At 36.7% G+C, this 21,855-nt stretch overlaps 4 protein-coding genes across 14 annotated transcripts; all 4 read right to left on the bottom strand.

Annotated features, from left to right (window-relative positions):
* Nucleotides 1-82: 82 nt before the first annotated feature.
* Nucleotides 83-4,343, bottom strand: LOC141644251 (WAT1-related protein At3g28050-like). Of its 3 annotated transcripts, none has more exons than XM_074453725.1 (8): nucleotides 4,067-4,343; nucleotides 3,701-3,766; nucleotides 2,626-2,739; nucleotides 2,153-2,393; nucleotides 1,912-2,070; nucleotides 1,303-1,454; nucleotides 741-914; nucleotides 83-365 (listed from the first exon to the last, which is right to left on the bottom strand). In XM_074453725.1, exons 1-7 carry the CDS (start codon nucleotides 4,243-4,245, stop codon nucleotides 761-763), a joined length of 1,065 nt encoding a protein of 354 aa, XP_074309826.1. In that variant the 5' UTR covers nucleotides 4,246-4,343; the 3' UTR covers nucleotides 83-365; nucleotides 741-760. The 3 variants fall into 3 exon arrangements, with proteins under 3 accessions (XP_074309826.1, XP_074309825.1, XP_074309824.1); XM_074453724.1 differs by having other exon boundaries at nucleotides 83-410; XM_074453723.1 differs by having other exon boundaries at nucleotides 83-427.
* A 1,600-nt stretch (nucleotides 4,344-5,943) lies between these two features.
* On the bottom strand, nucleotides 5,944-12,877 carry LOC141644253 (WAT1-related protein At3g28050-like). Of its 7 annotated transcripts, none has more exons than XM_074453731.1 (10): nucleotides 12,733-12,876; nucleotides 12,558-12,597; nucleotides 11,788-11,953; nucleotides 11,390-11,514; nucleotides 8,604-8,669; nucleotides 8,250-8,363; nucleotides 7,753-7,993; nucleotides 7,167-7,325; nucleotides 6,796-6,944; nucleotides 6,084-6,511 (listed from the first exon to the last, which is right to left on the bottom strand). In XM_074453731.1, the coding sequence occupies exons 5-10, from the start codon at nucleotides 8,636-8,638 to the stop codon at nucleotides 6,343-6,345; spliced, it is 867 nt and encodes a 288-aa protein (XP_074309832.1). In that variant the 5' UTR covers nucleotides 8,639-8,669; nucleotides 11,390-11,514; nucleotides 11,788-11,953; nucleotides 12,558-12,597; nucleotides 12,733-12,876; the 3' UTR covers nucleotides 6,084-6,342. The 7 variants fall into 7 exon arrangements, with proteins under 7 accessions (XP_074309828.1, XP_074309832.1, XP_074309829.1 ...); XM_074453728.1 differs by having other exon boundaries at nucleotides 11,788-11,957; XM_074453730.1 differs by having other exon boundaries at nucleotides 11,390-11,538; nucleotides 11,788-11,957.
* Nucleotides 12,878-13,680: 803 nt separating this feature from the next.
* Nucleotides 13,681-16,267, bottom strand: LOC141644265 (WAT1-related protein At3g28050-like). Its single transcript, XM_074453748.1, has 7 exons — nucleotides 15,915-16,267; nucleotides 15,408-15,473; nucleotides 15,127-15,240; nucleotides 14,809-15,049; nucleotides 14,517-14,675; nucleotides 14,159-14,307; nucleotides 13,681-14,070 (listed from the first exon to the last, which is right to left on the bottom strand). The coding sequence occupies exons 1-7, from the start codon at nucleotides 16,094-16,096 to the stop codon at nucleotides 13,890-13,892; spliced, it is 1,092 nt and encodes a 363-aa protein (XP_074309849.1). The 5' UTR covers nucleotides 16,097-16,267; the 3' UTR covers nucleotides 13,681-13,889.
* Nucleotides 16,268-18,147: 1,880 nt separating this feature from the next.
* LOC141644264 (WAT1-related protein At3g28050-like) lies at nucleotides 18,148-21,614 on the bottom strand. Of its 3 annotated transcripts, none has more exons than XM_074453745.1 (7): nucleotides 21,225-21,614; nucleotides 20,624-20,689; nucleotides 19,944-20,057; nucleotides 19,592-19,832; nucleotides 19,325-19,483; nucleotides 18,987-19,135; nucleotides 18,148-18,533 (listed from the first exon to the last, which is right to left on the bottom strand). In XM_074453745.1, the coding sequence occupies exons 1-7, from the start codon at nucleotides 21,404-21,406 to the stop codon at nucleotides 18,353-18,355; spliced, it is 1,092 nt and encodes a 363-aa protein (XP_074309846.1). In that variant the 5' UTR covers nucleotides 21,407-21,614; the 3' UTR covers nucleotides 18,148-18,352. The 3 variants fall into 3 exon arrangements, with proteins under 3 accessions (XP_074309846.1, XP_074309848.1, XP_074309847.1); XM_074453747.1 differs by lacking the exon at nucleotides 21,225-21,614 and adding an exon at nucleotides 20,993-21,163; XM_074453746.1 differs by lacking the exon at nucleotides 21,225-21,614 and adding an exon at nucleotides 20,867-20,959.
* Nucleotides 21,615-21,855: the final 241 nt, after the last annotated feature.

Genomic DNA, 21,855 nt, shown 5'->3' on the forward strand with positions numbered 1-21,855 from the left:
CACCTCTACTCAGAGTTTTTGTTTGAGGTACGTAGGCATCAACAAGGCTGTAGGAAAAACGAAAAAAAAAAAAAAAAAAAAAAAAGTGAAGATTACACATCTATTAATTTAAGTTATATACAATATTTGTATTTGATCTTACAATTAATTTGGCGCGAATAATGCCAATTGCAAAAAAATGGACAAGTAATGCACCTTATGCCTGTACGGCACTGTATGGCCGTATGCATACAAGAAACAGTATAAGTTACATTCGAAACAATGAACAATTCTACATCTGTACTTGTTGATTTTGTCTTGATATCTATTGAAAAAAACAGGGCTGCACCTACACGACTGTCTCGCTCAGCCGCTCACTGTAGTTCCTGAAGTTGCCAGCCAACATCGCCCATGAATAATTTGTTCGTGCACTGGTACACCAATACAACTGTGCATAAAACAAAAGGTAGAGTATATAAAAAACGAGCTGATATCTCAGGTTTAAAAATGAAAAGGCCGTGTTTCAAGAACCTAACGGAACCTCTGGTCAGCTGACTCTCGCTAGGAGTCCAGAAATTCCACGAGTGACACCGCCAAAAGTAGCACAAGTTTTTTAAATGGTGTGGAGGGAGCCAGAAGGTCATTTTGATGTTGACGGGTTACTAAGAGTTCTGACTAGGTAGCGAGTGTCGGATCTGTCACAGAGTAATAACATTTTTTTCAGGAAGAACATATGACCAACTAATGGAAGTGAAGTGTACCTTTCTTAAGCTTCAAGCTGCTATGAAACCTCCACATGGTTTCCAAGAAGGGGCATATTCTCGGTTGTAGATTGGACGCCGGCTAACTGATAGCTATGATCAGTCTTCTCTTCTTTAGCCTTTCCCCACATCACAGAGTAGAATCCGACAACAATTATTATCACCCCAAGCAAACTGCACAACACCACAACAACTCTTTAATCACAAACCTTTTCAAGTATCTGTCCTAAGGTATAAAGGGAGCCGCAAGGACAATTTTGATGCTGACGGGTTTTGAACAAAGGTCTTGAGTGCCAACACATCACATATATCATACAACAGCCAAAACTTTGATTCATTTCTAATTAACCTGAACTCAACACCAAAACGCAACGTCCACGTGTATATATAGCAAGTAGCAACAATGGCAATATCATGTCACTGCCTAATCATAGGCTTCCTTATGGGGATAAAATTTACAAAGATTAATCCTCTAGCGAATTCACCTCAAAAAGACTATTTCTGGATTTTGATAATATAAAATTATAAATGATCCAAATATACGGAAGGCAAAGTGGAATACCTTCCAAGATACAATGTATCCCCAAAGAAAACAACACCTGCAATTGCGGCTATGGCAACCCCAAGCGGCTTAAACATGCAAACAAAAACGGGCCCCTTTCGGCGCAGACACCATGCAGTAAGACCGACCTGGACTGCAGAACCAAACACTGCCTGCAAAGACAAACCATCTCCTTATGCTTCAAGATTAAATGCAGCACCATAAACACACGGGTCGATGAATGCAAAGCTTACAAATTCAAAGAGAACTAATTATTATGGCAATTGGGTCACTTAGGTTTAGATAGGTTTCCAGCCAGGCTGAGGTGGGTTTAGGCTTAGTCGGATCAATATCACCTTCCTGGTCATATATTGGTGGTACCGGTTACTAATCTTTTATACTCCCTCCGTTCCGGTCAATTATTGTCCATTGGTTTTGGCACAAAGACCAAGGAAAGAGGGATGAGCCAATTATTAAGTGACAAGTGGAACAAATTGAGTGTGAATGATCAAATTGTTCATCAAGTTCATTCTTAAAATAGAAAGGACAACAATTGACTGACACACCCCAAAATGGAAAAGGACAACAAATGACCGGGACAGAGGGAGTATATGTGATTGATTGACTTACAGAGTACAAAATTGCTAGAAGCCTCAACATGGGCTTTAAGCTCCAAGCATTTAAATCTCTTTCCACAATCAATGTGAATACTCCTGATTGGATTGCGACAAAGAAACAGTAAAAGAAGACAACAATCAGCTCCGCTGGGTACTTTGCATAAATCACTGCCTGAGAGTAAACAACAACAATAACCAATAAGAGTTGAGCTCGTCATAAGTTGAGACGGTTCAGAAGGCTAGTTTAAGCTTACCTGAATAATAACCCAGCTTGATGCCATCACACAATCAATAGCAAGAAACAAACCACCAATAATCCACTTTGATTTTGACTGCTCTCCAAGAAGATTATGCTGATATGAGTTCAGTGTTGTAGCAACGGCTAGAAGCGGTGGACCTTCATAAAGAGTCGCGACAAATGCTCCAGCAATAGATACCACGGTTCCAATCAATTTAAACTGAAAGGTTAAAGTTTTCCAATCTGCTTTTTCCATCCTGTAAGTACATGCGAAACACATGACACACATCAATTCTGCAGGCCACACTTTTCCCCTACGATATTGCATTACTCCGGTTTGGAAATGAACCCATATTATCCCCTTTTCCAACCTCCCAACATTAGTCTACTACCAGTAGGGCACTTACTACTTTCATCGTCTTAGTATTTGTATCGAGCTTTATTACCCCGGTACCAATTAAACAGAAAACAGAAAGCAAAAGCCTGTACCTGAATATGATTGCAAGCAAAAAAGTAAGTCCAGGAACAAGGTTCAACATTGCCGACGCAAGAGTAGGAGAGCTGTAATCAATCCCAGCATACCCAAATAACTGAGCCAAACATCTTGCACACAAAAATTGAAAACCATAAGTTTAAAGAGCAACAAATATTTAATCAAATCTCAAAAGCTTAGTGAGAAAAACATAGCCTTAACTTTCATCATGGATCATCTGAAAACAGTCACTTTGTGTTCAACACAAAGGTAAGGCACTAAGGCTACATACATTTAACTCTATCTCCTACCATGAGCGGGAACGCCCTTACAGGTACAAGGAAAAACACAACCTCAGTTATCTACCTTCTCTTCTCAAGTGCACTGAACAAAACTTCATTTATGCATAAAACCCCACAAAGGTAATCACCAAAGTTGAGCACTTGAACATAATCTAATCTAACACTCCGTATGGTATAAGAACTCAAAATATAGTCCTGCTATCCCAATTTTATCGCCCCCTCTCCTCTAAATTATCCCAAATTATTGTCCACTTACTAAGTTTAGTAAGGAAAAGTGTGAACATCAAATATTGTCTTTAGATAATTAACTATCATCATTTAAACCACAATAACATTATCTCCATTCTCTTTAATTTAAGGGGTAAAGTTAGTATTTTATTAATTTTCGGCAAATCATCCCAAAGTCGGAAAGGAGACGGTAAAGGCGGAAGCCGCGAAATGAAGGAAGTATAAAATTGAAGAAAACCCATGATAAATTAGGGTGTGTTTGGATAGCAAAAGTGGGGAAAAGGAGGGGAGGGGGAAGGAGGGAAGGGAAAGGAAGAGAAGGGAAGGGGGAATGGGATGTGGGTGTTTGGATACAATTTCCCTCCAAATCTTGTATATTGTGGAGAGATTTTGGAAATTGGATCCCTCCAAATCTCTCCCCCTCCATTTCCCTCCACCTCATTTGCTATCCAAACAAGGGATTTTAAATACCCTATTCTCCCTCCCTTTCTTTTCCCTCCAAATCACTCAATCCAAACACACCCTTAGAGAAAAGGGTATCAGAAAAACAGTATTAACATACCCAGAAAGAGCAAGCAGGAAGAACCACCCAAGAAGAGAGAAAGTGAGAGGAGGACGAGATACTGATCTGCAGAACAACAACTCACATAATTATAATCTCAATTAGTAACATCAAATCCTGAACTTTCATTAATACCAATATTCCAATAGCTCATCAATCATCATCGACATTACCCCAGTGCTCAAGGGTCCCACAAATTGCGAGGTAAGGCATTAGCCTTGTATTAACAACACAATGAGGTTGTTTTCGAATGACCCAAAATGAAAATTGCATCAAAAGACGGGTACTTCACAATAAAAAGAAGCACAGTCATGAAATTAAACTCAAAATTTTAAAGTAAATAAAGAATTGAAGAAAGAAAGGAACCTGTGAAAGAAGAAAGAGAAAGGGAGGAGGATTAAGGAGGCAAGAGCATTGGAGTAAGTGACAAACACAAAGTTAGACATACCAGTTAATGTAAAAGCTTGTTTGCTAATTAACAGTAATCCAACTTGGCAACATTCTGCTATTATCATTCCTATGTATGGACCTGCCTCACTCCCCATTTTTGTATGATCAAGTCAATGTTTTTTTGTTCTCAATATCTGAGTGAAGGTGATGGATGACTTATGAAATGATTGAAGTCAAAGAATGCTAATGTTTGGAATGATTATGTTAGTGGTTCTTATGATTCGGAAACTGGATCCGACTTGTCATCCGATGATCATTTATTTGTCTTATAAAATTAACGGGTTTTGCCATAATTATTCATACAACGATCTTCCAGGTAGCACCAAAATGGACACTGATACAGACACGGACAGGACATGGACACATGATAAGACATCCCATAAAATTTAGGACACGTGACACGTTATTTAAATTTGATAAAATATACTCCCTCCTATTCTTAATAACTCTCTCCTTTCATGGAGGGCACGAGAATTAAGGGAGGGAGTATTATATGGTAAAATATTGTAGTAGGGTAGGAGATTGGATAGAGGGAAGGTATTGTGTAATTAAAATAAGTATTGTTGTGGGGTAAGGTGATTAAAATAGAGTAGGTCTTCTGAGAGACGGTCTCTTAATAAGCTTTATTGAGAGACCATTGTACAATTTTAAGAAAAAGTGGTACCAAAGGTAATAAAATAGGTACAAATCATAATTAATTATAAAATGGGTACATTTATTATGAAAATAGGTACGAAAATATTATGTCACGATCAACAATAAAAGGGGTACGAAATACAAATAAAAGGGTACGAAAGATTGGTCTCTCAATAACTTAATGAGAGACCGTCTCTCCCAAGTTTTAGTGATTAAAATAAGTATTGTTGTGGGATAAGATGATTAAAATAAGATAAAGTATGAGTATTGTGTGGTATTGTTGTGGGGTAGGGTGATTAAAATAAGTATAAAAGTTTGCCAAATAAGGAAATATGGAGAGTATTGTGAATAGACGAAAAAGGAAATAGGGAGAGTTATTTAGAATAGGAGAGAGTATATTTTTTAGTTATAAACGTTCGATATTTTTTGTAAAAGTATTTGATATTAAATTTAAATAAGTAAAGGTAAAATTCGGCCTTGATTATAAGTCATTTTCATTTTTCACCCAAACCCATATTCTAATGAACAGTTAGTCTTGCTGAAGACGGGTCGGAGCAAGTGACGGATAATGCCACTCACAAAACGGATAGGGGGGACAAGGTGGGGCACCCCCATGTACTTCTCTCTCTCCTCTATTTGGGTCATTTGTGAGGGAAAATGGTATCCGTCACTCCAAAATGACGGATACGTGCGTGCCGTCACAAATGAGATTTTGTATCTAATGAATCTCTTACGGCAACTCATTTTTTGTTTAAAGAACATCATTCACCCCAAACGAGGTCCAAATACCATGGACACGCGTCAGACACGTGCCCAAATAAAAGTAGAAAGTTAGACACAGCTTTATAGGTGTCCGACACGTTTAGGCGTGTGTCCGACGAGTGTCGGTGTCCGACACGGTGTCGGGCACAAGACGACTGATTAAGAGAAGTGTCCGTGCTACCTAGACAGCGTTACAAGAAACCAACTATATTAGGCTAATATGTCAATAACAAAACCTGTATAAAATCTCAAAGAAAGGACGGATTGATGGACATAAGTAGGTAACTTTGAACTTTGAATATGTATCAGATATCACTATCAATATGTTTCCCAACAACTTCAATTGATTCCGTCACGTTACCTAAAGAATTTGTGTGTAACGCAAAATTTGAATCCGTCACGCAAAATTTCAATTCAAACTCGTAGAGCACTGATGTTACCTTCCCTGAGTTAGTAGCCATAGATGTGAAGTTGGGCTTGAGTCACCGGGATATGACGTCATCTAATCAAATCAACAGAAAGTAACAAGGATGACATTAATTATTCAATGGTTAAAAGTAAAACTTAATCCTCCAAGGATTCTTCAGGCATGACTGCATGAGTGTGGCCGATTTCATCACAAAAACTTACTTATATGAGACGGTCTTACACGTGGAAAATACATGCCAGTCATATAATAAAGCACTCGGTACAAAATATACATGTATTTGAGTTGGCGTGAGTCTCACGTGTGAACCGTATCTTATGAGCATATTCAATGAAGTTTCAGTTATGTCTTAAGAGAGTTAAGAGTTCTACACATCAATATTTTGGTTTTGTAGAAGAGGGACTTGATGAGGACAGTTATCTTCTTCTGAGCTATATAGCACTGCAGATTCGTCGCCTTCTTTTTTTATCTCTTCTTCGGCTTTCCCTTTCATTACCGTGTAGAATCCAACTCCTATTATTGTTCCTCCGATAACACTGCATATCAACCAATACACATCATTGAATAAGCCGCGGAGCTAAAAATTTGATGGTTGAGGGATTGAAACTGAACTTTGTGGAGTTCAAGGCCAAAATTTTATTAAGTGCTGAATTGTTACAATGCGGAAAAAAGAACATTCAATATGGCTGCGAAGGCGTCAAATTCACGTCCAAACAATTAAACTCAACAAGGGTGAAGCGACAATCTCATCTAGCTACTGCAATCCACAAAGATGAAAGAAATTGCAATAAAGGATTATAGAAGACGTAAAATTATATACCTTCCAAGATGCAAAACATCACTGAGGAAAGATACTCCCATGATCACCGCAATTACCATCTGAAGTGGCTTAAACATGGCTACAAACAGCGGTCCCTTCTTTCCGCAAGCCCATGTATGGACTGTATTCGATACCCCTACTTGTAAGGCCTGATAAAAATAAACAATAAGACGTTTTTATACAAGGAAGTGTAAAACAGTCACCTGACCTGGTGTATGTTAAAATTTCCTAACGACGACTAAGTAAATATGATGAAATAAACTGATAGTCGTTTTCTTGATTATGTTGTAAGATGATTGTCAAAAAGAAAACAACTGACAGACGAATGATAGAGATGGACTACGGAAAATAAGTTATTTGTCAATAGCTACCCCAAACAGAAGAGCGATCCACATGATTTCAATGCTCGGCGTCCAAACACTTTTGTCTTCCTCCGCTACAAAGGCCACAAGTCCGGCTACTAAGATTTCAAAGAAGAAGCTGATCAGCGTTATTAGCACCTCTGAACGGAAGTCCCTTACTATCCATGTCTGAGGAACAACAAAATAACTGAATTCGTAAAAATCAATAACTGAATTTAACTGAATCATACAACAACAACAACAGAGCCTTAATCCCAAAATGATTTGGGGTCGGCTGACAGCCTGACATGAATCATCTTTTAGAACCGTCCATGGGTGAACGCACACCTCAAAAATGCGAAAAAAAGAAAAGAAAAAGTGAAAAACAAAAGGGGAGTGAAACATAATACGAAAGCCAAGTAAACTTACAGGTTTTAAAATCGAAGTCCGGATTTCTTTTATAAAAACTTAGAACTAAAGAAAAAAGAAAGTGTATCCATGTAACTAATCAACTGAATTGAATTGCTCGAAAAGGAAAAAATGCAAAACGTTGGAACTGAAGTACACAGACAAAAACGCTAGCCTATTGCAAAAGATGAATTAATTCAAATATGACCTTGATGATATAGGAAACTGAAAGACACATGCAACTAGCAAAAAGGAAGAGTCCTCCGAGCACCCAATTCGGCTCATCGGTTCTTTGAAGCAAAGAGAGAATAAATTCAGTAGGTGGAGTAGAAAATAGTATGATAGGCAATCCTTTGTAGAAAATCACAACGAAGGCGCCACTTATGGATACGAACGTTCCCACAAGTTTAAGTAGACTACTTTGTGCTCTTAGATTCAAGTTCTCCATCCTACAAGAGTGATTATTTCATATAATTGGTCATTCAAGTTTTTTTGTTTATCTTCAGGGAAATTAAAAAAAAATACAAAATTGAGTATAACAAGGCTTGAACTCAATCATGCAGCACCATACTTTCTACAATATTTCGCCCCCGTCTCCTACATTATATATTTGTCCCCAACCAACAATTTATGGCGTTGCCACTGGGCGTACCTTAAAAAAGTTACTGAACTGAACTGTATGAACTGGCTAGTCGAAAGTGCTACCTAAAAAGGATACCCATCAGGAAGGTGAGAGCAGGAGAAAGATTATTCATAGCTGAAGCAAGTGTCGGTGAGCTATAATGAATTCCAAGATACGTGAGCACAGAGTAACCAGCACTGCATCATAACACCAGTCACCAACAAACAGGTAAGTTTACTAAGCAAGTATCCCCAATGCACCGCATACTATGGAACTGAAATCTGAGACAAAACAGCTACATTCAAGTACGCTTCCAATACTATTGTTATATGTGAATTTACTATGAAGATTTAGGCTTAGTAAATTAACTTCTTAATAATTTCATCTAGACAACAATAACAACATATGCAACTCAAAAGGAGCAGACAGAAGTTTACCAGCCACATCCAAGTAAGAACATCCGGAAAATCATAGAAAATCCAATTGGCGGCACTGGAATTTTCCTGTGCATATACATCCCCACAAATTAAATGAAAAAATAACCAAAGTTACGAATTAGTTCAAACTATATCAAAATACATTAACCCACTAAAAGCTGAAACAAAAAAATAACTGCCCATTATGTAACTAAGTCACAATGCCTCATAATATCTCATCATAAGAGTATGACCGTCTCATATCAAAATTGAAAAAGAAAGCACGGTAAGAAATCAACAAGAGGGACCTGTGGAAAAAGAAAGCAGCGGGAATAAGGAAGAAGAAAGCAATTCCATGAGTGTAAGTAGTGAATATGTAGCTGCTCAAACCCTTTGCCATGGCGACTTTGCCAATCGTATTACCAGTTATTTCCATTACTTCTATTGTCACCATTAACACTATTACACCCACCATCTTTACTTCCCACATTTGTCTTCCTTTCTTTCCTCTTACAAGTTTCTAGCTTTGTCAATAAAGTCTTTGATTAGTAATTAACTTATCTTTAGGAAGAAGTTTGTTTAAAATAATTACGATGATTAGTGAGATTAAGCAAATAATACAAGTCATTTGTCTGAGACATCACTAAACCAACTTTTGGGCTAAAGTGATGTGTTCATCCTTTTTGTGGGCACCATATTTACTACTTTAAGTAGTCCATTTCCACATATTAGCAACATTGGTTACATTTTTCAACTAACATTTATTCACCTGAATATTTTATACTCTGCATGGGTATCACTCCTATGATTACTAAGAAAGCAAGCAGTGAAATAAAGCATTGTTTTCTTTGTTTTGTACTAGTCCAGTGGATAGTAGACATGCTAATACCGTATTTCTTTTACGGAAATACGCCTTTCTCATATTTTAAAATACTCATTTCTCTTTTTAACATCACTCAAAATATATAAGCAACTATGATCAAATCTACACTCTTTATGAAAATATTTTCTTTTTAACTAATCTAATGATATATAAGTTTCATAATTTTCTCAAAAGTATTTGTCTATAAAATCAGAAGTGCAAACTGGTTTATTTCAAAAGATAAAAGATGCTCATAAGTCATAATATGAAACAGTAGTAGAGATTTGTTCTAAGAAACGGAGCTTTTGAGGCAATACTGTATTAACTAAATCAGTTCCTTTATCATGTGGCGTTCGAGCATATGGTTACAAAATTTTCTTCCTCGTCTCTCACACAATCTATCTAAGGGTGCCAGAAAAAAGAATATCCCTTTAAATTTGAAGATGACTATCGCGACACCAAAAACTCAAACCATGTACCATGTCCCAAGCTATGCTTCAGTAGATATGCTACCTGATATACTAGACACCTTATGAGGGATGTACCAACCCTGCAATTAATTAATATTACAGGATAACACTATAATTTGCTTAGTATATTAATTAAATGTTTCAAGTTTCAACATATTCTACCTAATAAGGCTAGTTTCCACCATTATTAATTTATTATAGCTTAAAAATTAAAATATGCTCAAGTATCAAACTTCATTAAAATACTAAACTATTTAATTGACTATCATTTGTTACTATCACTTCATAAAAGAGTATACTAACCCCTTGCAAGACTGTGCGTTAGATGACGTTTTTGCTAATGACGTAGATAGTAGAAGACACACTAGCAGCAGACGAAGTAGACGAAAGCATGACACTGCTGCAGCAGGACGAGCTCAATTAGTAAAATAGGTTGTTGCAACTAACCTTTCCTTCTCTAAGAACTCCGTTAGGAAGGTTGTTAGAAAGTTGTTGGGATATTTTCTCTCTTCTGTAATACCTAAGTTGGAGTTCATTGTGTATATAAAGTCATTGTACAGTTTCATTTTAAATACAACTGGAACCTCTATTTTAGCTTTTCTCTTTCAAACAACTTCCACTGTTTTTATTTCCGCTAAAGCTCCCTCGCTATTTGATTATGATGGAGCTTCAATACTCCATCAATGGAGATTTCACAGCTTACATTTCACATTTTTACAAAGATATAGTATTATATTTGGCTTACATTTTACCTTATGAGTTGGAGCTTGTCACTTTTCACCTAATAAAAAGAATGGTTGTTTTAGCATACATGATTTTCTTGCTATAACTATACAGGGGTTTACAAGCATGCACCAAAGGGTCGCTATTGCGCCTTTCCGCCGATACCTAACTACTTAGTATGTTTTATGAAACCCCTATGGTTAAAGCAATATCAGAAAAGTTGACACTAGAAACTTTTCATTTGTGATTTGATTTTTGTAATTATAAGCTTAGACTCAAAAGGATCTTAGCTGGTACTAGGAAAAAGAGGAGGATACTTTATGAGTACCAGGTTGAGTCTTGGATTTCCACGACTCATCTAAAGATCAATGAATAGTAATTTGTGAGTATAAAAAGTGAACCTGTATATTGTTTCAGAGTGTCAAACTGCATTGATTAACAACTCCTTTTCAATATAGTTATAAGAAGCGCGGACACGGTCAGGAACTATTTTTCTGTTTTGCAAAATATACTAATTACCAAACCAGAGAATATTGAATCCCATATATTGTTTCAGAGTGTCAAACTGCATTGATTGATAACTCCTTTGCAATATAAGCAGCGCAGACACGTTCGTGAACTATTTTGCTTTATTACAACAAATATTAGTTACTAAACCAGAGAATATTGAGTCTTTGTCTCCTCTGTTGCTCCGACTATATGCACGTGCAGAAAAAAAATAATCCATAAATAGGAAAGAAAAAGAGGAATACCTCTCAAGATATGATGTATCCCCCGAAAAAGAACACCTGATACTGCGGCCATGGCAATACCAAGAGCCTTAAAATGCAAACAAAAGCGGACCCTTCAGATCCAAGCACCATGAAGTAAGACCAACCTGGAGTGTTGAAACAAACACAGTCTGAAAAAACGAACCATATACTTATGTTTCAAAACTAATTGCAGCATTTAAAAGGGATAAAGTCATAAAACACAGGTAAAGGAGTAATTCAATCTAAAACTAACTTAAAAGGGAGCTGATTATCCTGACAGGTTCAAAGCGGATGGGGTCATATAAGGTTCAGGTTTTATCAGGCCAATATCACTCTTCTGGTCATATCTTAATTGTTATACTAATCTTTGCAAAATAGATACTTTGTGATTGACTTACTGAGTACAAAAATGCTAGAAGCCTCGTTTTTGGGACTTAAGCTTCAAGCACTTAAGTCCCTCTCCAGTCTCCACAGTCAATGTGAATACACTCATGATTGGATAGCGACAAATGAATCAGTAGATGACGACAACAAACAGCTCCGCTGGTTAATTTGCAAGAACTACTGCCTGAGAATAAACAGTAACAATAGCCAAAAAGAGTGAGCTCATCAGAATAACCAAGCTGGATGCAAGTCGCAACACATTCCAACAATACATACCAAGGTCCGATCACTTTAGACCGAAAAGTTAAATGTTTTCCAATCTACGTTTCCACCTTCAAAGTAATTGCAAAACACATACGGAGTATGATGTGCATCATTCAACTATTCAAGCAGGATACGCCCTTCCTTTCAAATCATTTGTTTGCATTTGATTAAAATACCCCCAAAGAATAAAAAAGGCAATGCAAACAAATGACGGGGACAAAGGGAGTAATAATTTTCTGTCATACACGGCAATTCATAATCCAAGATACTCCCTCCAATCATTAAACTTTCTACTTCGCCGGGCACAAGAATTACGGAGCTCAATAATGTGTGGCGGAAAATGTAAACCAAGTAAAGATGTGGGTTAGAAATCACAGTGAAGTGTCGGAGTAACCTAGAGTCAAAGACTACAATGCTCATTCTAACTGGTATGAATGTATGATAAACTCAAAATATATAAAATTGAAGAAAAACACATTATAATTTATGGAAAAGGGTATAAAAAAACAGCATATCATACCCAGTAAGAGCAAGTAGAAAGAGGAGGAGGAAGTACTCATCTGCATAACAATAACACACAAAATTATAATCTCAATTACTTGTAAACATAAAGTCATGAACTTTCATTAATACCAATATTCCAAAACCTCAAGAAATATACAAATTTGAATTGAAAAATTGAAGAAAGAACAAACCAATTAAAGAAGGTTGATAGAGGGACGAGGATCAAGTGACATACGGAGTACAAAATTAGAAATTCTTGTTTTACTTATATATATATATACTGTTTTTGGTTTGCCCACATCGAATTTTGTTATTTGGTTTGCCCAAAACGAATTGATTCGGGTTCTAGCTAAATCGGGGGAGTTTGTTTTGTGCGTGGGTATAACTGTATCTGTTTGGAATCAGGAGTAATAATCGAGTAATATGGGTCGTAACTTGATTCCTCATCAGACATTCATACCTTCCTTCAGTTTGTTTCAGTTTTGGGTGGGATTAGTCCGGTCAAAACTGACCTAGTCCGAATAACCCGACCCGACATCCGAATTGAAGACACGAGCTTGGCCCGACCTAATATAACCCGACCCAAATAGTTATTGTTATCCACGGTATATTATGCATGAATAAAAAAGGGTAACCCGGTGCACGATGGCGTCCCCGCTAGGCGAGGGTCCGGGGAAGGGTCCCACCACAAGGGTGTAATTGGGGCAAACCTTCCCTTGCCATTTTGGCAAGAGGCCGCTCCAAGGACTTGAACCCGTATAATTTGATAATAATTAACCCGAAAATGGCCCGAACCTGAAATGACCCGGCCTGATTCAAACTCTTGCAAATCCTTGAAATGTTCTCCAAAGATTTCAACTGACTGAGGCGATAGTATCAGCCTATCATGTTGCCTAATCAGATCAGAAAAATGTCACCCCCTTCATTCTAGGCTGATCCCGGCCGAGGCTGGCTTTTTATTAAGCCCGTCTCACCGCACTCATGACCCGCCTGCCCTGCCAGCAATATCCAAACAAAACAGATTCGAACTTCTTCTAGAATAGTTTCCAGTGCGATATGAAATTGCATCTAAAAATGATGAAATAGATTCCGCTTGCCAATAAATATAAAACTGTACTGTACTGTACTGTACATGATCATGGTAAATCATCGTGAATACTTATATGAGACGGTTTTACAAATTACAAGTCCATGTAATTACATGTGAGGCCGTTTGGCATCTCATATGTACAAGATTCGATTCATTGAAATTTACTGCATGCCTGATGCCTCAGAGAGTTTCTATACATCAATGTGTATTTCATATATACAAGATTCATTGAAGTTTAATGCATGTCTCAGAAAGTTTCTATGCATCAATATCTCTATTTTGCAGAAGAGGGACTTCATAAGGCGATGCGTCTTCTTCGGAGTTACGTACCACTGCATATTCATCGTTGGTCTCGCCACCACCTTTTTTCATCTCCTCTTCCGCTTTCCCTTTCATTACTGTGTAGAATCCAATTCCTATGATTGTTCCTCCAATAACACTGCATATATGAACCAATTACAAAACCGATTCACCTCATAGACATTCTCATGTAGCTACTTTAACAAAAGACAGAGTATTTCATTTACCTTCCAAGATGTAAAACATCTCTTAGGAAAGACACGCCCAAGATGACCGCGATTATCATTTGAAGTGGCTTAAACATGGCTACAAACAGCGGCCCTTTCTTTCCGCAGGCCCATGTTTGGACGGTGTTTACTATTCCAACTTGAAATCCCTGATAAATCAAACATTAAACAGTTGTTCATGGATCGTCCCGTCCGTTAAGAACGACCCACAAAAAAAGTGGGTACAGACAGACAAGACATTTTAAGAAAAATACAAAGACCCGGCCCAGCAACCTGTCCCATTTCCCGCCCAAGCCTGCATTTGATCACATCTAATTTCAAACTTGTATTGGATGAAAGTGGTTTAGTGAATTGTTACCCCATATAGAAGAGCAATCCATATAATTTCAAGGCTCGGCGTCCAAACACTCTTGTCTTCCTCTACTAAAAAGGCTACAAATCCGGCTACTAAGGTTTCGAAGAAGAAGCTGATCAGCGTTATCAGCACATCTGAGCGGAACTCCCTTGCTATCCATGTCTAAGGAACAACAAAATATTTAACGCTCTTTAAACTATAAAAATGAACATACCAACTTCACAAAAACACAACTGAACTGAACTGAATTGAATTGAATTGATGGAAAAGAAGAAAAAAATATACGGAGTATGACCTTGATGATTAAGAAAATTGAAAAAAAGACGCAACTAGTGAAAAGCGAGAGCCCTCCAAGCACCCAATTTGGCTCACCGGTTCCTCGAAGCAAAGAATGAAACAATTCAGAAGGCGCAGTAGAAAATAATTTGATAGGCAATCCTTGGTAGAAAGTCACTATGAAGGCGCCAGTTATTGATACGAACGTTCCCACAATTTTAAGCAGACTACTCCGTGCTCTTAGATTCAAGTTCTCCATCCTATACGAGTTATTATTTCATATAAGCAGTCGATAGACTGGTCGTACTCTAAAATTATCGAATTGAACTGAACTTACCTAAAAAGAATACCTAGGAGAAAGGTGAGAGCAGGAGAAAGATTGTTCATAGCAGAAGCAAGTGTTGGTGAGCTGTATCGAATTCCGACAAACGAGAGCATGGAGCAACCGCCGCTGCAGTATAGCATCAACAGAAGATGCAATTCTGTTAAATTAGTGTCCTGAAAAAAAAAAAAAAAAAAAAAAAAAAGTCTAGAGATACAAAAATCAAACAATTCGGTATAAAAATCATATAATTCACCACAAAAACATGTAATCAAAGATAGCAGAAAGAAATTTACCAGACAGCTCCAAGTAAGAACAACCGGAAAATCATAGAAATATTAATTGGTGGTACTGGATTGTTCCTGTACATATATATACCCAGAATTAAACAAAATCATGATCAAAGTTACAAATAAACCAATTCAAACTATATCCCACAAATAAAATTCAAATTAACCAAATGTTTATCAAATTGCAGGCAATTAGTCTTCTGAAAGACGGTCTCATATTAAAATCCAAACCTATATAACCCATTAACTCACTACAAATCGAATAAAAAGGTAATCTATCGTCCATAATATCTCCGTTGTAATCACAAAAGTAGTACTACTAGCTCCATCTCATTACAAAATAAATTAAGTAGGGGTTTAAATTAAACGTATTATCCTAACCACTAAACTAACACAGTTTCGAATGTTATGTGACATCTTATCATATGACCGTCTTATAATATGACCAACACAGTAATAAAACCAACAAAACAAAAAACAATAAGTAAGTCTCCTGAAAAACCGTCTAATTACCTGTGGAAAAGGAAAGCAAAGGGAATAAGGAAGAAGATAGCAATTCCATGTATGTAAGTAGTAAAGATATAACTGCTTAAACCTTTAGCCATGGCAACTTTACCAATAGTATTACATGTAACATCCATTACTTCCATAGTCATCATTAACAATATTAATCCCACCATTTTTAATTCCCACATCTTTTTTTTTTTTTTTTTTTTTAAAGATTATTTGTTTGTTTGTTTGTTTGTTTGAAACAAGTGAACAATGAATATTTAGCTAAGTCTTTAGGATTTAGACGTTTTTGTTTGGTTATTTAAAACTATATAAAAAGGGCGATTAGTGAGAAAAAACAAGTAATATACGACTATATGTGACGTTGATCTTTCAAAAGACCTCATTAAACCAACTACTTTTAGGCTAATGTGATGGGTACATCCATTTTGTAGGAAATGGATCCTCTTTATTCCTCTCACAATCTATTTAAATAATAATTATTTCTTTTATTTTCATTTTCCCTTTATTTTTATGCGTAAATTTAGAATTGTTTGAAGTTGTCAAAATACGATCCAGACCATTAATAAGTACTTGCCTCTCCATTTCTTTTTAGAAAATGGAGAAAAATCGGGCTCTGTAGGTACCACATCGTCTCGTTATGTAGTATCCACACCTTATTTCTTATACTATCTATGGCTTAGCACCACCACGAGGCCATTTTCTCAAAAGAAATGGAGAGGCAAGTACTTATTAATGGTCCGGATCGCCTATTGACAACATCTAACGGTTCTAAATTTACAAATAAAAATAAAGGAAAATGAGATTGAAAGAGGAAATTATTGTTTAAGGAGATTGTGAGAGGAAATGGAGAGAAAGGAAATGGAGAGGATCCATTTCCCACCACCACCCAGTCACCTATAAAGCTGACCCGATTTCATAAGGTCCACTCAAGATTTGAAATTGTCCGATCCGATTATAACTCAAAATTTGAATTGACCCAACCGGAACTTTGATTGACCCAATGTTAACTCGGCCCAAGATGACCCAACTCGTAATTACTCGATATCGTAATGATCCGAACTGACCCGAAAATTACAAGTATTGAGTCATATCAATATTATTCACATCAAAATAAATAAATTTATAAGATAAATCTTAATTAAAGTGTTTTAACGAATGATCTGACCCCTTATTTCTTACTTCTAATTTTGTAGAATACACGTAGTCATATCGGTACTAATTAAAGTGTACCACGTCGTCTCGCTATGTAATCCCCGCCGCTTATTTCTTACTCTCTAACCACAACCACTCAGTAGTCACATAAACTACCACCACCAACATCAAAAAAAAAAAAAAAAAAAAAAAAAAAAAAAAAAAATCAATTCAATTTTGAGGGCGATGTGCTTCTAAAGTCTAAACACGTGACCTCTTATTAAATTAAGAAATCAATCCCTTAAACTGTTTGAGGCAGGACTTGTACCAATTTTGTATAATTGACCTTCTCTTCGTCGAATTCCCTACCGTGCTCAAGACCCGTCTGGCCTGCCAGCAATATCCGAACAAAACAGATTCGAACTTTAGAAGCACATTGCCCTCAAAATTAATTAGCCTATACTAGAGGGTACAAGTGGGTTTAGCCTATACTAGAGGGGTACAAGTGAGAATTTCCCTTAATTTTGTAAAATACAATTAATTAGTCATCCCCTTATACTAAAAAATAAGAGACCTCCGAAATTTTTCCGCCTAAATGAATTTGGCTATAATTGGGCTTTTATTATATCATATCTGTAATTGGGCTTTCATTATATTATATCTACAACTGAATTCTACCGAACTTTTTCTTTTTCACCGATTAATACAAAACATTAATAATAAAGGGGAATTTTACAATTAAATTTCAAATTGAGTTACATTTCAGTTGTATAATTGTTATTTTCTTTAATATTCTTATCTAAAAACCGCGCATTAGCGCGAGATCTATACTGGTATCGGTACTAATTAAAGTGTACCACATCGTCTCGCTATGTAATCCCCGCCGCTTATTTCTTACTCTCTATCGCTAACCACAACCACCGAAAGTAATCTCATTAAACTGTTTGAGGCAGGACTTGTACCATTAAAATTGTACCAATTTTGTATAATTGACCTTCTCTTCGTTGAATTCCCTACCGTGCTCAAGACCCGTCTGGCCTGCCAGCAATATCCGAACAAAACAGATTCGAACTTCTAGAAAAATTTCCAGTGCGAAATGAAATTTTGCATCTCTGAGGAAAACCTTAGCTTTTGTTAAAAAGAATTAAACATCTTGCCAATAAATATACAACTGTACATGATCGTGGTAAATCATCACGAATACTTATGTGGGACAGTTTTACAAGTCCATGTAATTACATGTGAGGCCGTTTGGCATCTCATATGTACAAGAATCACCGAAATTTAATGTACGCCTCAGAGAGTTTCTATACATCAATATTTTGGTTATGTAGAAGAGGGACTTTATGAGGAGATGCGTCTTCTTCGGAACTATGTAACACTGCAGATTCATCATCAGACTCGTCACCTTCTTTTTTCATCTCTTCTTCCGCTTTCCCTTTCATTACTGTGTAGAATCCAATTCCTATGATTGTTCCTCCAATTACACTGCATATGAACCATTACAAAACGCATCACTGAATAAAGTGGCGCAGCAAAAAAAAAAAAGCGATTTTTCAGGCCGAAATTCTACAAACAATGCCGTTTTTGTGAAAATGCGAAAAAAGAAATCATCTGAAATGTGGCGGAGAGGTTATCGAAACCACGTCCCAAGAAACCATTCTACCCAAGACAAAATATATAGACTGTTTGGCGGCTAAGCGGAATAGGAAAGGGGCCGAGCTGACTGACTGATGAGTGGATAAGACTTTTTCTAAAGACTGAACTGGAGATAGCTGCCCCTCTTCGCGTATTGATACGCCAGTGTCAAAATCCATTAGGTGTAACAGAAACCGTAATAAGGTTCACCTCGGAGACATTCCCGTGTAGCTACTTTAACAAAAACAAAGATGAAAGAAATGCAATGAAGAAAAGAAGGATTACAGAAGATATATTACTGACCTTCCAAGATGCAAAACATCTTTTAGGAAAGATACTCCCAAAATCACCGCTATTATCATTTGAAGTGGCTTAAACATGGCTACAAACAGCGGTCCCTTCTTTCCGCAAGCCCATGTTTGGACTATGTTTACTAACGCAACCTCTAGAGCCTGATAAAAATCAAACAATAAGACGGTCTTATACAACCAAGTGTAAATGTCCAGTACTGAATTTGCTCCTTGTCAATTTCTCGATTATGTTCAGTTGAGAAATATCGAAAGAAAACAACCAAATATGATGAAACAGATGACTGATGAACAATATAAAGGAAAAATACGTAGTTGTTTGTGAATAGCTACCCCAAACAGAAGCGCGATCCATATGATTTGAACGTTTGGCGTCCAAACACTCTTGTCTTCCTCTGCTATAAAGGCCACTAGTCCGGCTACTAAAACTTCGAAAAAGAAGCTGATCACTGTTATCAGCACCTCTGAGCGAAACTCCCTTGCTATCCATGTCTGAGGAACAACAAAATATTAGGTGCTGTCACCCTTCCATTGAAACGTAAGTCCACAGGGACAAAAACCCTAGCCTATTGTAAAGGATGAACTGAAGCAAATAATGACCTTGATGATCAAGGAAATCGAAAGAAACACGCAGCTAGTGAAAAGCAGGAATCCTCCAAGCACCCAATTCGGCTCAGCGGTTCCTCGAAGCAAAGAATGAAACAATTCAGCAGGTGGAGTAGAAAATATAATGATAGGCAATCCTTGATAGAAAGTCACAATGAAAGCGCCACTTATTGATACGAACGTCCCCACAAGTTTAAGCAGACTACTGTGTGCTCTTAGATTCAAGTTCTCCATCCTACAAGAGTCATAATTTCACATCACTGCAATAGGCTTCGCCACTGGGCATCCCATAAAATGAATCGAATTGATCTCAACTTTGATTAACTAGAAAATTGATAAAAGTTACCTAAAAAGAATACCCATAAGAAATGTGAGAGCAGGAGAAAGATTGTTCATAGCTGAAGCAAGTGTTGGTGAGCTGTACCGAATGCCAACAAACGAGAGCATAGAGCAACCACCGCTGCATCATAACACCAACAAACAAATCCGAAGTAAATTAGCGTAAAGACAAGACTTGGAGAACTCCTACAGTCCAAGAACTACATTAGCCGTACTAATTAAGTACGCAGCTATCACTGTCAATTCTCTAAAAAGAATACCCATAAGAAATGTGAGAGCAGCTATCACTGTCAATTCTCTGGTGTAGTACTAATTAAGTACGCAGTCCATCACGATAAATGCGGAAGAAGACGTAAAACAAATCACAAATCAATTAAAATCCTCATTGTTTGAAAACATTTTCAAGTACCCATCAGAATGGATCACTGGCATTGCCCCACAGTTGGTAGCATTACAGTTAAACTCGGATCATACAACGTGATAATTAATACGGAGTACTTATTCAATCCCAAAATTGGACCATTTCTGCTACTAATGAATTTTGAATTTCAACATGTGCTCCACCAAAATTCCTTTTCATCAGATGATGAACAATTCAAAGACCATATCCAAAAATCGACGAAAGTCAATCAATTTGGTACAAAAATCACATATTTCACCCCAGAAAACATAATCAGAGAAATTTACCATGCAGATCCAAGTAAGAACAGCCGGAAAATCATCGAAAAACTGATTGGTGGCACTGGATTGCTCCTGTACACATATAAACCCACAAATTAAACCAAACCCTAACCAAAATTGCAAACAAACCAATTCAAACATACAGTCCAAATTAACTAATTGCCTATCAAATTGGATGCAATTAGTCTTCTGAGAGACGGTCTCATATTACCCATCAACCCACTAAAACCCGAATCAAAACATAATTACCTATCGTCCATAATATCTCCGTTATAACCACTAAATTAATAACCCATCCCAACACAAAGAAGCAAGGATTTAATTTAAATTCTACCGTCCTAACCACTCAACTAACACATTTTTGATAATATCTACCTATAATATTTTTCACAAGGCCAATATATTGCTAACGGGATTCAAACCAGGTCATGAGTATCACCCCGCATGGGGTTAGTCATCAATTAAGCTTAGCTGACATCTACATAACTACCTAACATCTTATCATACGACCGTCTTATAGTATATTACAACCAACAAGTGAACAAACTAATAAACCAAAAAAAAAGTTAAAACAAAAAAAAGTAAGTCTTCTGAAAAACCGTCTCACCTATGGTATAGGAAAGCGAAAGGAATAAGGAAGAAGAAAGCAATTCCGTGAGTGTAAGTAGTAAAAATAAAACTACTTAAACCATTAGCCATGGCAACTTTACCAATAGTATTACATGTAACATCCATAACTTCCATTGTCATCATTAACAATATTAATCCAACCATCTTTCCCTCCCACATTTTTTCTCTTTTTTTTTTTGGGGAAAATTTTTAGTTTTGTTTGTTTGAATAAAATGAATGTTTGGCTAAGTCTATGGGTATTAGTTAATAATATCGTTGGGTTTTGGGAAATGTCTAATAAAGACGGTATTTGAAAAATATAGTAATAAGGAGGATTAGTCAAATAAATAAGTAATTTATGTCACGTTTGTTGAGGAAAGAGCTCATTAAGCCAACTTTTTGGCTAATGTGATGGGTACGTCCGTTTTGTGAGTACCCACATTTTATCTCGTTATGTAGTCCATTTCAAGATAATTGTACTTAAATTTTGACATTTTGTTATCCACTATACTTTTTCATTACTCTTGTTTTGCAATAGGTTTGGTCTCCCAAGATATTGTTTCACATTAAGATCATGTTTGATAATATAGTGAGTGTGTGAGATTATTCAACATAATGTAATATTTTTT

This window comes from Silene latifolia, chromosome 2 (genome assembly GCF_048544455.1).
Source record: "Silene latifolia isolate original U9 population chromosome 2, ASM4854445v1, whole genome shotgun sequence".
Classification (NCBI taxonomy): domain Eukaryota; kingdom Viridiplantae; phylum Streptophyta; class Magnoliopsida; order Caryophyllales; family Caryophyllaceae; genus Silene; species Silene latifolia.